At 46.7% G+C, this 16,850-nt stretch overlaps 1 protein-coding gene across 3 annotated transcripts in view; it reads left to right on the forward strand.

The window, feature by feature from the left end:
• The window catches only part of BBOX1 (gamma-butyrobetaine hydroxylase 1), a 63,945-nt gene extending 53,905 nt beyond the window's left edge, over positions 1-10,040 (forward strand). For all 3 annotated transcript variants that reach the window (XM_072118550.1, XM_072118547.1, XM_072118551.1), the window contains 2 exons: positions 8,336-8,502; positions 9,766-10,040. In XM_072118550.1, coding sequence (XP_071974651.1) covers positions 8,336-8,502; positions 9,766-9,926 — 328 coding nt within the window. In that variant the 3' untranslated portion in view covers positions 9,927-10,040. The remainder of the gene's footprint in view (positions 1-8,335; positions 8,503-9,765) is intronic.
• Positions 10,041-16,850: the final 6,810 nt, after the last annotated feature.

Consider the following 16,850-nt stretch of genomic DNA (forward strand, 5'->3'; position numbering starts at 1 on the left):
ACTACTGCAGGGGTCAGAGGCCGTGGTCCTGGGCGGGGTGAGACACCACCTGCTTATGAGGGAGCAGGGGAACGCCGCAGAGCTACACTCCCTAGGTTCATGTCTGAAGTTACTGGGACTCGTGGTAGAGCACTGTTGAGGCCAGAACAGTGCGAACAGGTGATGTCGTGGATTGCTGACAATGCTTCGAGCAATTTGTCCACCAGTCAGTCTTCCACGCAGTCCACCCATGTCACCGAAATCGCCACTCCTCCAGCTCCTGCACCTCAGCCTCCTCCCCCCCAGTCTGCCCCCTCCCAGGAAAATTTGGCATTTGAACCGGCATACTCTGAGGAACTGTTTTCTGGACCCTTCCCACAGTCACAAACCACTTGTCCGGTTGCTGCTGAGCAATTTTCCGATGCCCAGGTTTTCCACCAGTCACAGTCTGTGGGTGATGATGACCTTCTTGACGTAGTGGAAGTGTGTAAAGAGGTGTCCGACGATGAGGAGACACGGTTGTCAGACAGTGGGGAAGTTGTTGTCAGGGCAGGAAGTCCGAGGGGGGAGCAGACTGAGGGATCGGAGGATGATGAGGTGACAGACCCAAGCTGGGTTGAGAGGCCGGGTGAACACAGTGCTTCTGAGACGGAGGAGAGTCCTCGACCAGAACAGGTTGGAAGAGGCAGTGGTGGGGCCAGACGGAGAGGCAGGGCCAGAGCTGGTGCATCAGCGCCAAATGTGTCAACTAGTGAAGCTCCCGTGGCGAGGGCTCTTGCGGCGAGGGCTAGATCTTCAGAAGTCTGGAGGTTCTTTAAGGAAACACCGGATGACCGACGGACTGTGGTGTGCAACATTTGCCAAACCAGGCTCAGCAGGGGTTCCACCACTACTAGCTTAACTACCACCAGTATGCGCAGGCATATGAATGCTAAACACCCCACTCAGTGGCAACAAGCCCGTTCACCTCCGGCCGTGCACACCACTGCTCCTTCCCCTGTGTCAGCTGATAGTCAGCCCCCTGCCCAGGACCCTGCCACAAAAATCCCATCGTCGCCTCCACGATCCTCCACAGCATCCACCAGCGTTCAGCTCTCCATACCCCAGACGCTGGAGCGGAAACGCAAATATAGTGCAACCCACCCGCACGCCCAAGCCCTTAATGTGCACATCTCCAGATTGCTTAGCCTGGAGATGCTGCCCTATAGGCTAGTAGAGACCGAGGCCTTTCGCAACCTCATGGCGGCGGCCGCCCCTCGGTATTCGGTCCCCAGCCGCCACTACTTTTCCCGATGTGCCGTCCCAGCCCTGCACCAGCATGTGTCAGACAACATCATCCGTGCCCTGACCAACGCCGTTTCTGACAAGGTCCACCTGACCACGGACACGTGGACGAGTGCTGCCGGGCAGGGCCACTATATATCGCTGACGGCACATTGGGTTAACTTGGTGGAGGCTGGGAGCGAGTCTGACCCTGGGGCTGGTCATATACTGCCGACGCCGAGGATTGCGGGGCCTACCTCGGTCCAGGTGTTTCAGGCCTACTATGCCTCCTCCTCCTCCCACCCCTCCTCCACCTCCTCCTCCGAACTACCATCCGTGGGCACGGCGCCATCAGTCGGTAGCTCTAGGCACAGCAGCAGTGCCGTCGCTAAGCGACAGCAGGCGGTGCTCAAACTGCTGAGCCTAGGCGACAAAAGGCACACCGCCCAAGAGCTATTACAGGGCATCACGGCGCAGACTGATCTGTGGCTGGCACCGCTGAACCTGAAGCCAGGCATGGTTGTGTGTGACAACGGCCGTAACCTGGTGGCGGCTCTGCAACTCGGCAGACTGACACATGTGCCATGCCTGGCCCATGTGTTAAATCTGATAGTTCAGCGTTTCCTCAAGACATACCCCAATCTGTCTGATTTGCTCACGAAGGTGCGCCGCATCTGTGCGCATTTCAGGAAGTCCAGCCCAGATGCTGCCACTCTCAGGGCAGCGCAGCGCCGCCTCCAACTGCCCGCTCACCGACTGTTGTGCGACGTGCCCACGAGGTGGAATTCAACACTGACCATGTTATCCAGAGTTTACCAGCAGCGCAGAGCGATTGTAGACTGCCAGATGTCAACTTCCACCAGAACTGGTAGTCAGGTCAGTCAGCTTCCTCAAGTCTACAATGAGGAGTGGACGTGGATGTCTGATATCTGTCAGGTGCTGAGTAACTTTGAGGAGTCAACACAGATGGTCAGTGGCGATGCCGCCATCATCAGCCTCACCATCCCGCTGCTTGGCCTGTTGAAAAACTCTCTGGTCAGCATGAAGTCGGAAGCTTTGCGCTCGTCACAAGAGACGGGGGAAGAAGATTCCCTTGTTGATAGCCAAAGCACCCTCAGGTCTGTTTCTCAGCGCATATCGGAGGAGGTGGAGGTGGAGGAGGATGAGGAGGAAGAGGAGGAGAATGTTGGCGAGACACAAGAGGGGACCATTGTTGAGTCCTTCACTGTTCAGCGTGTATGGGCAGAAGAAGAGGAGTTGGAGGAGTTGGAGGAGGAGGAAATGGACAGTCAGGCCAGTGAGGGGAGTGAATTCTTACGCGTTGGTACTCTGGCGCATATGGCAGATTTCATGCTAGGCTGCCTATCCCGTGACCCTCGCGTTCAAAGAATTTATTCCAGCACCGATTACTGGGTGTTCACTCTCCTGGACCCACGGTACAAGCAAAATCTATCCACTCTCATCCCTGCAGAGGAAAGGAGTGTGAGAATGCATGAATACCAGCAGGCCCTGGTGCACAAGCTGAAACAGTATTTCCCTTCTGACAGCGCTAGCGGCAGAGTGCGTAGTTCTGCGGGACAAGTAGCGAGGGAGAGTAGGCGAGCAGGCAGCTTGTCCAGCACTGGCAAGGGTACGCTTTACAAGGCTTTTGCCAGCTTTATGTCACCCCAGCAAGACACTGTCACCTGTCCCCAGTCTCGGCAGAGTAGGGCTGATCTTTACAGAAAGATGGTGAGGGAGTACGTAGCTGACCATACCATCGTCCTAAATGATCACACAGCTCCCTACAACTACTGGGTTTCAAAGCTGGACATGTGGCACGAACTGGCGCTGTACGCCTTGGAGGTTCTTGCCTGCCCTGCCGCTAGCGTCTTGTCCGAGCGGGTTTTCAGTGCAGCTGGTGGCATCATCACAGATAAGCGTACACGCCTGTCGACTGACAGGCTGACGCTTATTAAAATGAATAAAGGCTGGATTTCTCAGAATTTCCAATCTCCACCAGGTGAAGGAAGCTCAACCTGAATAATTGATCCACTCCTCCTCCTCCTCATTTTCCTCCTTCTCCTCCTCTTTGTACAGTAAAGCAGAGGAAACTGGCTATTTTTTGACAGGGCCCACTGGCTCTAGCTATAGTACTTTATGCATTTAATTTTTCTGGAGGGCCACCTACCCGGTCCTCTGTTTTAAAAAATTTTTGGGACTGCCACATACAGGCACTCAATCTATTCCATTTTACTGGAGGGCCACCTACCTGCTCCTCTGGTTTGAAACATTTTTGGGACTGCCACATACAGGCACTCAATCTATTCCATTTTACTGGAGGGCCACCTACCTGCTCCTCTGGTTTGAAACATTTTTGGGACTGCCACATACAGGCACTCAATCTATTCCATTTTACTGGAGGGCCACCTACCTGCTCCTCTGGTTTGAAACATTTTTGGGACTGCCACATACAGGCACTCAATCTATTCCATTTTACTGGAGGGCCACCTACCTGCTCCTCTGGTTTGAAACATTTTTGGGACTGCCACATACAGGCACTCAATCTATTCCATTTTACTGGAGGGCCACCTACCTGCTCCTCTGGTTTGAAACATTTTTGGGACTGCCACATACAGGCACTCAATCTATTCCATTTTACTGGAGGGCCACCTACCTGCTCCTCTGGTTTGAAACATTTTTGGGACTGCCACATACAGGCACTCAATCTATTCCATTTTACTGGAGGGCCACCTACCTGCTCCTCTGGTTTGAAACATTTTTGGGACTGCCACATACAGGCACTCAATCTATTCAATTTTTCTGGAGGGCCACCTACCTGCTCCTCTGGTTTGAAACATTTTTGGGACTGCCACATACAGGCACTCAATCTATTCCATTTTACTGGAGGGCCACCTACCTGCTCCTCTGGTTTGAAAATTTTTTGGGACTGCCACATACAGGCACTCAATCTATTCCATTTTACTGGAGGGCCACCTACCTGCTCCTCTGGTTTGAAACATTTTTGGGACTGCCACATACAGGCACTCAATCTATTCCATTTTACTGGAGGGCCACCTACCTGCTCCTCTGGTTTGAAACATTTTTGGGACTGCCACATACAGGCACTCAATCTATTCCATTTTACTGGAGGGCCACCTACCTGCTCCTCTGGTTTGAAAACTTTTTGGGACTGCCACATACATGCACTCAATCTATTCCATTTTTCTGGAGGGACACCTACCTGCTCCTCTGGTTTGAAAACTTTTTGGGACTGCCACATACAGGCACTCAATCTATTCCATTTTTCTGGAGGGACACCTACCTGCTCCTCTGGTTTGAAAACTTTTTGGGACTGCCACATACAGGCACTCAATCTATTCCATTTTTCTGGAGGGCCACCTACCTGCTCCTCTGGTTTGAAAACTTTTTGGGACTGCCACATACATGCACTCAATCTATTCCATTTTTCTGGAGGGACACCTACCTGCTCCTCTGGTTTGAAAACTTTTTGGGACTGCCACATACAGGCACTATCCAAATTAAATTGTCTCCATAGCAGCCTCCACACGTTGTCTCCATTGCTACCTCCAAAAGTCGTCCATATAGCTGCCTCCATACATCCTCCCCTTATCAAACGAGGTGTGTCAGGCAGAAATTTGGGTTGTTTTCATGGATTCCACATCAAAGTTGTTAACTTTGTCGCCACCCTGCTGTGTTATCCACAAAATATACTGGCAAACTTTTACCATTTAGGGATATTATTTCAGCGCTTCTTGCGCATCTGTTTACATTCCCCTCACCCGCCATATCCTAAACTTATAAGAACGCTACTACACTTGATCTTATACAAAAGGTTCTTAGAAGTGCTGTTTGGGGAGTAGCCTAGAGACAGGGGCTTGGATTGGCGAAAGCTCGCCTGGCTGCAGAGCGCCAGCTCCATCACAAGATCCAACTAACATAGTTTTAACTGCAGCACCTTTAATCTACTACTAGTTCACTGCCTCCATAATAATAATAATAATAATCTTTATTTATATAGCGTCATCATATTCTGTAGCGCTTTACAAATCATAGGAAACAAATACAAATGTAATGTAACAGAGCACAACATTTGTATGGAACAACAGGAGTGAGGTCCCTGCTCGCCAGAGCTTACGGTTTATGAAGATGATGGGGTAACACGAGGTAAAAGAATATTTAATGGTCAAGCCATTCTTCTTAGGGAATAGAACAAAATATAATAAATGGAATTGCTGTCGCTTGAACCACTCAGCCGTCATCTTATATACCAGGTCCAGGGTGAATGGGACTGCAGAGAAGTCTGGTGCCTGTTGGTTGCTGGATAACAGATGGGAGGACGACACAGGACGGGTTAGTAGAAGAGTTAAAACTTCATGCAGTTAATGAGTGTTATAGGCTTGCCTAAAGAAATGGGTTTTAAGAGCACGTTTGAAACTTTGGAGGTTAGGTATTAGTCTGATAGTCCGGGGCAGAGCATTCCATAGAATTGGTGCAGCTCTAGAGAAGTCTTGGAGACGCGAGTGGGAGGTCCGCACTAGGGTAGAGGTTAATCTAAGATCACTGGCGGATCTAAGAGCACGGGTTGGGCGATAGACTGAGATAAGAGAGGAGAGGTAGGGGGGTGCAGCATTATACAGAGCTTTATGGATGAGGGTTATTATTATTTTAAACTGTATTCGAAAGGAGACTGGCAGCCAGTGCAGCGACTGGCATGAACTGTAAGCATACATGGTCCCCTTATCAAACGAGCTGTGTCAGGCAGAATTTTGGGTTGTTTTCATGGCTTCCACAACAAACTTGTTAACTTTGTCGCCACCCTGCTGTGTAATCCACAAAAAATACTGGCAAACTTTTATCATTTACCGATATTATTTCAGCGCTTCTTGCGCAGCTGTTTACATTCCCCTCACCCGCCATATCCTAAACTTATAAGAACGCTACTACACTTGATCTTATACAAAAGGTTCTTAGAAGTGCTGTTTGGGGAGTAGCCTATAGACAGGGGCTTGGATTGGCGAAAGCTCGCCTGGCAGCGGAGCGCCAGCTCCATGCCAAGATCCAACTAACATAGTTTTAACTGCAGCACCTTTAATCTACTACTAGTTCACTGCCTCCATACATGGTCCCCTTATCAAACGAGCTGTGTCAGGCAGAATTTTGGGTTGTTTTCATGGCTTCCATGTTAACTTTGTCGCCACCCTGCTGTGTAATCCACAAAATATACTGGCAAACTTTTATCATGTACCGATATTATTTGAGCGCTTCTTGCTCACCTCCTTTGGTTCCTCTCTGCCACCCATTGGTTTGAAGCCTGAGTCCATTTAGGGTATGTCGCCATGCCACTCTCTAGCCTGCTGCCGCTGCCTCTGCATGCCGTCCCCTATAGTGTCAGGGTCAATTATTGCATGTTTTAGATGCTATCTAGCTTCATTCTGTCACTCTGTCATGGCCATGCTGTTGCCCATAATTTTGGCATAATGGTGCGATTAAGCAGCCTCAGAGGCATCCATGCATGCTGCCCCTGCTGTTTCCTGTCCATTTCCGTGGTGTTTCCATCCTTTTCTGAGGTTTCCAGGTGTTTGGCCAAGCTTCCCTGTGCAGAGCCTTGGTCCCCTTGAAAAATGCTCGAGTCTCCCATTGACTTCAATGGGGCTCGTTATTCGAGACGAGCACTCGAGCATCGGGAAAAGTTCGTCTCGAATAACGAGTACCCGAGCATTTTAGTGCTCGCTCATCTCTAGTTATAACCAAAGTTTTCTATCAATGAGGTAATAAACGTGATACTTGATATATTTGAATTAGGAACAGATGAAGTTTCGCAGTAACTATGGCAGATTTACATTTATCTGGAGTTCCTTAAAGGAAATTTACCACCAGGATGAAGGATTGTAAACCAAGCACACTGACATACTGGTGTTTGCTCCCTCTGGCAGGATATGCTCTGCTTTTAGCTTCTTATGTCCTTGTTTTTTTAAAGAAAAAAGACCATTAAAAATGATGCATATGAGCCTGAAGGGCTCCAGGCACCATTGACACCTATGGAGCCCCTTAGGCTTGTTTTTATAAAAATAAGGATTGAAAAATTATACAAACCAGGGCATAAGAAGCTAGAAGAAGAGCAGATCCTGCCATAGTAGCGCACACCAGCATGTCAGTGTGTTGAGTTTACATTCCTTAATCCTGGTCGTAGATGTGCTTTCAATCTGGGACTGGACTCTTACTTGCCCTGTGAGACAGTGGTCTGAGCTTTGAGGAATTGTCAGAGGCTCTAAATATAGTTATATATAGACCTGAACCTGTGAAATCTTGTGGAGAACTGAAGAAAATGGACTTCTCCTTGTTGGTTCCTTAAAGCAAGGAAGCCTTGCTCATGGTTGGCCCATTCAAGAGCAGAGTGATAAATTCCAGTCCAAGTTATATACACTGTAGTTATCTAATAAGAAACTCCCCCTGCTTATGGTTGGTCCATTTACGAGAAAGGGGGAGTGTCTCAAACGTATCTATGTACACTGTATTTCTGTAGACAGTCCCTCTAATCATGGTTGGCCCATTCAAGATCTAGGGATTCTAGGGATGGCGTTTCAAACTGATCTATGTACACTGTAGTTCTGTGGATTATTGCACTCCCCTTTTCTTATGGTTGGCCCATTCAAGAGCAGAAGGAGTAATCCCAGTCTAAGCTATATACACTGTAATGATGTAGCTTAGATACTCCCCCTGCTTATTGATGGTCCATTCAAGAGAAAGAAGTGTCTCGGACTAATCTACCTATACAGTAGTTCTGTAGATGAATGCATTCCTTCTTGCTTACGGATGTCAATTCAAGATCAATGGGGAGTGTCTGTGACTAATCTATATACACTGTAGTTCTGTATATTAATGTAATCCGCATGCTCATGGTTGGCCGATTCAAGAGCAGAGGGACAAATTCCAGACTCTATTTACACTGTAGTTATGTATATTAGACACTCCCTCCTCTTGCTTATGGTTGGCCCATGGTTGGCCCACTCTAGGTTGTTTACCCACGTTGCAATTCCTAGATGGTTTCTTCAAGTGCATCATATACACAAACCCTTCTCTTCCATTTCAGGTTACATCCCAATGGAGATCTTCTACGCATTAATTTCAATAACGCAACAAGAGACTCGGTTCTCAATCTGCCGGTTGAAGAGGTGCAACCGTTTTACGATTCTCTGAAGAAGTTTGTGAATTTGATGAATCATCCCAAAAATACTTATTATTACAAGATGAAACCAGGTATGTATCACTTTTTACACAATTTACTTGATTTAGTGACCGCCCTGAGGAAGTAGAGCCTTAATTATATGAGAATTTAAAGGGAACCTCTCACCACATTTTTACAGCAAGTGACAAGTTCCCATTGAGTCCTAGTAACTAACTGACACCCTTCCTTTAGCAAAAAAAAGTGTTTCCCTTACATTCCCATAAATAAACTTTATGTTATCCTACATGGCATCAGAGGGGGTGTGTCCTGCTCAGCCTGCCCCTCCCATCCCTCATCTAAGTATTCAGCACTTCATGTCATGTTACCAGGGTGATGTCATCTGAGGTCCTGTGACTCTTCAACTCTGCAAACTCTTCCCCATGTATGTATCTGATCACACGGAGGGTGCTGTGATTTCATGTGATCAGATGCATACATGGGGTAGAGGTTGCAGATTTAACAGGACCTTAGATGACATCACCCATGACTTTTAAGTTGATTTTGGGGGCCCTAAACAAAACATCTCTTGGGTCCACCTAATGCTCAACTCTACCCCTTGCTGTGACTCAATGTTGCCCGATACAACTCTCCTCCTCCTCCTCCTCTTCTCAGTCTATCCCCCCCCCCCCCCCCCCCGTATTAGTAGGAGATGAAGAAACTAGACCAAGAGGGCAGACGGGCAGATGAGGGGCTTCATCTCACTCCTGCCAGGTCCCCTTAAATTCTCTTATCCCTAAACTGAATTTGTATCTCACCTCTGTGTAGGACCTCCTGGTCTCCTTCATCCAGTGGGGCCCATCAACCTCTACAGGAGTCCCCTAGAAAATAATAATACGGGGCCCACAATAGGGAAAGTTAATATTGTGACAATCCTTTCCCTTGAGAGAAGAGGGTTTGATGCTCCAGTTTATTTGATCATTGCATTAACCTTCCACAGCGTGTTCTATGGAGATGTGAGGCTCCAGGTATCAGTAGGCCCCTGTGTGACAGATCCTCAGTGGGCCCCTTTGCAGTAAACTCACATGGTGGTCATTAAAAATTCAGAACCTAAAACAGTCTCAAAAATATTCCCTAGTTTATCAACCCAAACAGCCCCCTCATGGTTATCTTATATAATGCACCTGTCGTCCCCAAGGATTCGTTATGTACAGCCCTATGTGGCCCCCCCCCACCGGCGGCTCTGGGCCCCGGCACTTGCCCGGGGAATGCCATGTCCTAGCGCCGGCCCTGGGAGGATGTGTAAATGGACATGTATGCAGCAATGATATATTACTTCTTACTGTTTCCATTTTTAGGTCAAGTGGTGACATTTGACAACTGGCGGATTTTACATGGACGGAAAAGCTACGAATCGGGAGCAAATATCTCACGTCATCTGGAAGGCTCCTACCTGGACTGGGATGTGGTGATGTCCAGACTGAGAGCCCTGAAGAACAAGCTGCAGAACTCGAGTTGATTCTTGTCCACATGAAACGCGTTTCTTATGTTATATTAGTATGTGACTGTACTACGATTATATGGTTATATATCAGCACTGACTGGGAGTAATAAATTTTTTTAACAAATCGTATCTTCAGATCATTACTGTATTGTCTGCACTTTTATGACCCTGGGCCATGTGGTAGGTGGACGGGGGCTATAGCTGCACTTACACTTGGACCAAGGAGCTTCAGGTCATGTGTAGGACATAGAATGAAGAACAACTTTTGACAAAACTACAGTCAGGTCGGATGTGAAATACCCTATATACGTCATATGCATATTAGCTAAGAGGCTGGATGAAGGGTCACATCAGAGTTGCCTATTGGGCTCCATAGCATCCTTCTGGTGTCATTTTATAGATGGTAATCAGGTACTATGTATAATGGAACAGGAGAAAACAGCAGCTATATATATATATATATATATATATATATATATATATATATATATATATATATACACACACATATACAGATATAGATCCAATTCCTGACTATGTTTATCAGGGTCGGCCCCAGGTATCAGTAGGCCCCGGGGCGACAGAGCCTCAGTGGGCCCCTTTGCAGTGAACTCACATGGTGGCATTAAATTCAGAAACTAAAACAGTCTCCTGTTCCCTAAAATATTCCCTAGTTTATCATTCCAAACATCCCCTCATGGTTATTTTATATAAAGCCCCCCTCACCCTCATGGATTCCTCATGTACAGCCTTATGTGGGCCCCCCCCCCCAGCAGCTCTGGGCCCCGGCACTTGCCCGGATTTGCCCAGTGCTGGCACCGGCTCTGATGTCTATAACCGCCCGTATTACAGGGATCCTGGTGCTGGCATTCTCCGATAGAAGCGTCTCCCCTTCAGCCTCTCAGCCTGACTCATCTCAGACAAAATGGGACAGGCAAGGAGTGTCTCTTCAGCTCATTTGAATATGACTTTGGAGGAGAATTTTTTTTTTTTAATAAATGAAAGGGTGATTTTTAACATTAAAAAAAAAAAAAGAAAGCTAAAAGGGATATTTTACCTGACAATAGAAAAGTACTATCTTATAGCTTATGCTCTTCACTACAGTTTGTACACTGCCCCTTATACAGTGTAGACACCCCATTTAAAGGGAACCTGTCACCAGCAATGTCATTTTCAGCTGGAGACAGGTCCCAGTAGCCTAAGCTATGCTGTAAAAATACCTTTGTCAGCATTACAGTAGTTTACAATCGTTTATTTCAGATTACACAGCTGCAGCCTGTGTGTGCCTGTGGCTCCTCATGCATTCTTCCTCTACTCCATTCTTTTCCCTTCCCTGCCTACTCAATGCACATGACAGGAAGAGGGGGATGGAGCTGAATGAGTGTGGAGGAGAGGGCACATACAGGCTGCAGGTGTCCTCCCTGGGACTCGCTACATGCTGCTTGCTGGGAGCCATGTAAAGTAAAACACATTATCAAGCTTGGTGGGAGCCCCTGGCACAAAATCTGGAGTCACCACTGAATGTAGCCCATGTAATGGTCAGGGTCCCCCCTTAGTCAGTAATCTGTTTAATAAGCAGGGCCCCCACTTCTTAGTTAATTTCTATCCCCAATGCAGCAGAAAAAAATTACAAAATGTACTCTCCTCTGGCATCCTCCACATCTTCATGTTGATCACATGCGTCATAAAGTCTGCTGCGGCTGCAGAATCACCCTATAGATGCACATGCAAGTGATTACATACCTTCACCGTCTCATCAACGGAGCTGGGGGAGCTCCAGGACGGGGCCCAGGGCTGATGCTCTAAAAGTGCCTGTGATTATCTGACCCTGGCCACTTGGCATCGCCGTTGCTGCTGGGACACTTACTCATAGAACCAGGCACCGTGACTGTGGTAATCTTATATTTGTTATCCATGGCCTCCTTTTTTCTTAAATCAACTTTTAATATTATGCTAATGAGCCAGAGGGGTTCTGATGCGCATTACCATGGCCCCACTGTGGTCTAGCTTCACAGGTTGTTACACTGTGCAGGAGGGGTTAGGGTAAGACGGTGTAATAGCCTGTGAAGCTGTAACACAGAGGGCCTCTGGTAATCCCCCCGGAGACTTTCAGGCTCTATAGTATAATTTTAACAGTTGATTGTAGAAGGAAGGAGGCCATGGATAACAAATATAAGAAGATTACCACAGTCGGGGGGGGGGGGGGGGGCTGGCTCTAGGGGTAATTGCCCATGGATTAGTTTTCCCAGAGCACATCCCACATCTTTCCTCAAAACATTGCCGGATAATTCTTGCAGGGCGGCAGAGCATCATCCAGAGGTTCATCACAGCAGGTCACCACCTTCTGCCATTGCTGGTAGGGCCACCACTAATGGTTCTGTAAGGAGGCTCTGAAACATGGTGGCTGAGCAGGAGATCATGTCCCATGGATGGAGACAAATGTTGACCCTCTGACACTAAGAGTGTGACTGGGAGAAGAGAGGGGCGAAGAGAATGTTTGGTTGTATTCCGAAACTTTTCAGACATAGACCATTGTCCAGAAAGTCCACAGACGGCACAATTCACTGTGTTGTACCTGACAGGCAGAAGTAATCAATCACTGCACCATCCCCCAGCTGCTGTCTATGAGTCATACATCTCAGGTTGATTAGTCATGTCCAGGCAGTGCAGACAGCTCTGTGTAACATGTAGGCTGAAGGCATTCCAGCTTTCCCAAGATCCTGAATGTTATAATTGTTTTTTCAGCAAAACAGCTCAGCTCAAGGATTAAACAAGATATGTTTCTGTATCAGTGTAGCTGCAGCATTCTCAGGGTATGTTTGATTCATAATGCATCAAATCAAATGGAAGGTTTCCTTTAAAGGGACATCAGTACTAATGGCATCAGTTGGGGGCACTATCAGTAATAGGGGCACACTAAGGGAGTATTTTTTACTATTTGGGGGGTTATTACAAATTGGAGAACTGTAGGGGAGTATTATTATTACGAGGGGCTTTACTACTAATAGGAAAACTCTGGAGTGGGGGCACCATGGAATGCACTGTACTGGGTATACTGGGGCAACAATATTCATATTGGGGGGACTATGAGGACCAATGTAGTGTTAATTGCAATTTTTGGGAAGCACAGCTATATCTAACAGCACTTTATGGCATCTGTACTGTCTTTACAGCAATATTACTTCTACAGTGGAGAAGCAGAGCCGGCAAAGTATTAATCAAATAAAAAATATTGGGGCACCTGGTGAAGTGACCAGAAATAAAGGAAATCTACCATCAAAATCTGTTATGATAAACCACGGAGGGACAGTTGCTTATAGATCCAGGCACAGTAACTGTACAGTCATGGCCAAAATTTTTAAGAATGACACAAATATTATATTGTCACATGATCTGTTGCCCTCTGGTTTTATCACATACAGAAATACAAGTGCAATCATATTATGAGTAACAAAAGCTTTTATTGGCAGTGAGAATGAGTTACTGCAGCGAGTCAGTATTTGCAGTGCTGTCCCTTCTTCTTCAGGACCTCTGCAATTCTCCCTGGCAGCTCTCAATCACCTTCTGGACCAAATCCTGACTGATAGTCGTCCATTCTGGCACAATCAGTGCTTGCATTTTGTCACAATTTGTTGGTTTTTGTTTGTCCACCCGTCTCTTGATGATTGACCACAAGTTCTCAATGGGATTAAGATCTGGGGAGTTTCCAGGCCATGGACCCAAAATCTCTATGTTTTGTTCCCTGAGCCATTTAGTTCTCCCCTTTGCTTTATGGCAAGGTGCTCCATCATGCTGGAAAAGGCATTGTTGATCACCAAACTGCTCCTGGACGGTTGGGAGAAGTTGCTCTTGGACTCATTCTGGTTCCATTCTTTATTCATGGATGTGTTTTTAGACAAGACTGTGAAAGAGCCGATTCCCTTGGCGGAGAAGCCGCCCCACACATGAATGGTTGCAGGAGGCTTTACAGGGGGCATGAGACAAGACTGGTGGTATCGCTCACCTTGTCTTCTCCCAACAAGCTGTTTTCCAGATGTTCCAAACAATTGGAAAGGGGATTCATCCTAGAAAATGACTTTACCCCAGTCCTCATCAGTCCACTCCCTGTACCTTTTGCAGCATATCCGTCTGTCCCTGATGATTTTTCTGGAGAGAAGTGGCTTCTTTGCTGCCCTCCTTGACACCAGGGCTTGCTCCAAGAGTCTCCGCAGTCTCACAGTGCGTGCAGATGCACTCACACCTGCCTGCTGCCATTCCTGAGCAAGCTCTGCACTGCTGGTAGCCCGATCCCAAAGCTGAAACACTTTTAAGAGACGGTCCTGGTGCTTGCTGGTCCTTCTTGGGCGTCCTGGAGCCTTTTTGGTAACAATGGAACCTCTCTCCCTGAATTCCTTGATGATGCGATAGATTGGTGACTGAGGTGCAATCTTTCTAGCTGCGATACTCTTCCCTGTTAGACCAGTTTTGTGCAGTGCAATGATCACTGCACGTGTTTCTTTAGAGATAACCATGGTTAACAGAAGAGAAACAATGATGCCAAGCACCAGCCTCCTTTTAAAGTGTCCAGTGGTGTGATTCTTACTTAATCATGACAGACTGATCTCCAGCCCTGTCCTCATCAGCACCCACACCTGTGTTACTGGAGCAAGCACTGAAACCATGTTAGCTGCAGTAGACTTTGTAAAAATTAACATTTGTATCATTTTCAAAACTTTTGGCCATGACTGTAAATAGGCCTAGTCCTGAAGGGGTTAAGGAAATACACAGATTCTCTTTGTCCTTGGAGAGAAAAGGGAAATGTTGGAGAATTACATGTTCATAAAAGATACTGTACAGTAATTTGTAAGTGTAAAATAGCATAAAGCAACGTAAAATATGAGGTTAAGTGGCCAACACCTGACCATCGCTTACATCCTAACACTTCCCACTCCACCTCCACACATGTATAATAAAAGTACATAGATATATGTAGAAATGTTGCTCTCCCTGCTATTTTAGCTTCTGACCACTAGATGGCAGCATTTCCTCGCCTCATTTCTTACACTGCTCCCCCTGCTGTAAGTGATGCTGCACATTGTGTATAAAGCAGACTACTTGTTCTTTTGGTGCATCTGAAGCCATAATGGGACAACCAAAACACTTAATTCAAGGCAGCATTGTGGAGAGAGAAGGAATTCTGATTAGTGTTCGCACATAATGAGCGGACTTATCTCTTCACTTCTCTTATCTCTAAGTTCAATTATTGTGTACAGCGGGTGTCACTTTGTTCTTTGCAGTCAAGTACAGCGGTAAAATAAATCGAGGGGAGAATGCAAGAAAATGTGACGTGATGGAGGAAATAATATGTATGTTGTGAGCGGGATGGCGCGTTACCCATTTCCGAAAATGGGGTAAATGTCGCTATTTATTGGCCGTTTTTACACAAACACTGCCTCTTTTTGGGACAGGGCAAGTTAAGACTCTATCAGAAAAACAACATATTTGTCTTACATATAACTAGTGTATCGGTATGACAGGTAAATCAGGCTACTACAATAAGATGTGCAGTGAATAGGAGTCTAGGACTGTACACCGTTACAGTGTGAGCTCCCTCTACAGGTGACTGTAGGATTAGACTTGTGGGGCCCTGTATATATCACTAATATGTTCATGACTTCATTGTACAGTCGTAATACAGGCTCTGGGAATGGACAGGTGACACAGACAAAGACAATGGGGCGCATTGACTTACCCGTTGACCTGAAGTGTATTGTCTGATGATAATGCATGTGCCGCGATTCACAAAGATCTGTCGCTTCCCCGCTCAGGTCCGCAGGAGTTCACCTTCTTCTTACCAGTGCATGTAAGTGCATTGGTTGCGACACAATTTGAATATTAAATCCCGCGCTCAGTCCGAATCAGTCGGATCATCCAACGGCACACCCCCCCGATTACCGTCGCTTGAAAGTCAGCGCAGCTGCACCAAAATCTGATTGCGTGCCACACAATCCCATTCTAAATAGCTGTCACAGACGCAAATCCCGAAATTTCCAAAATCCAACGAAAGTGCGTTCTGTGGACCCTTAGTAAATAAGCCCCAATAGGTCCTGAAACTAAACCCAGCTGTCCCTGTCTGATTACCTTGCTCACCCTAAGAAGTAGAAGACAACTAGTTGATGTTCCCTTCCTGCGCCAAAGTGCAAAACATGTATATACAACACTTAAAGTGGAGATTTGTACCAAATTGAAAGTGCAGTATTGCATAGCCAACACACTATAAACAATGTATAATTTGAGCAAAGAGCAAGCCAGTGTGTATAGGCTGAATAGATAAGTTTTATTTCACAATTAATACTAAACACACAAAAGGATGTCACACATCAAAAATTTATAAAAACATTTAAAAAGTGTAAAAATACACATGAGAAACAAGTGGATCAGAGCCAGTCGCAAAGACCCACAAACGGCCACAAGTCAACAAGTAATGTGGACACAAACCCCCCACATCAAGTTGGTAGAAATGATAACAGCCATAAAGTACAGTCCTAGAAAACACTGGTACACAAATGCAGAGGCCCTCAAAAAAAAGGAAGAGCACCTAATCAGAGATCAAGGAACTCCCAAATAGTAGTATAGATAAGTAATACAATAAGGGTACCCATCCAGGGAGTCCCCATGTGTGGAAGTCAGGGCAAAACCATATGGCTATCGTCAATCCATGTAGAGTAACCAGTGGGAGGAATAGTGTGGTCCTAGACCTGTGGCAGGTGGCACCCCACGCGTTACGTCGCAATCATGCGACTTCCTCAGGGGTAAGTGCCTCCTTACCTGTGGTTCCTACCTTTAAACCCAGAGGCGATCGCCTGCCTCCAATCCCCAGCACTTCTGGATAAAGTACACCTGTGTCAGACAAGTTTACTGCGTATCGGTCCGTAACTGTATGAGCTCTGGCGATAATGG

Source organism: Engystomops pustulosus, chromosome 7 (assembly GCF_040894005.1).
Source record: "Engystomops pustulosus chromosome 7, aEngPut4.maternal, whole genome shotgun sequence".
Classification (NCBI taxonomy): Eukaryota; Metazoa; Chordata; class Amphibia; order Anura; family Leptodactylidae; genus Engystomops; species Engystomops pustulosus.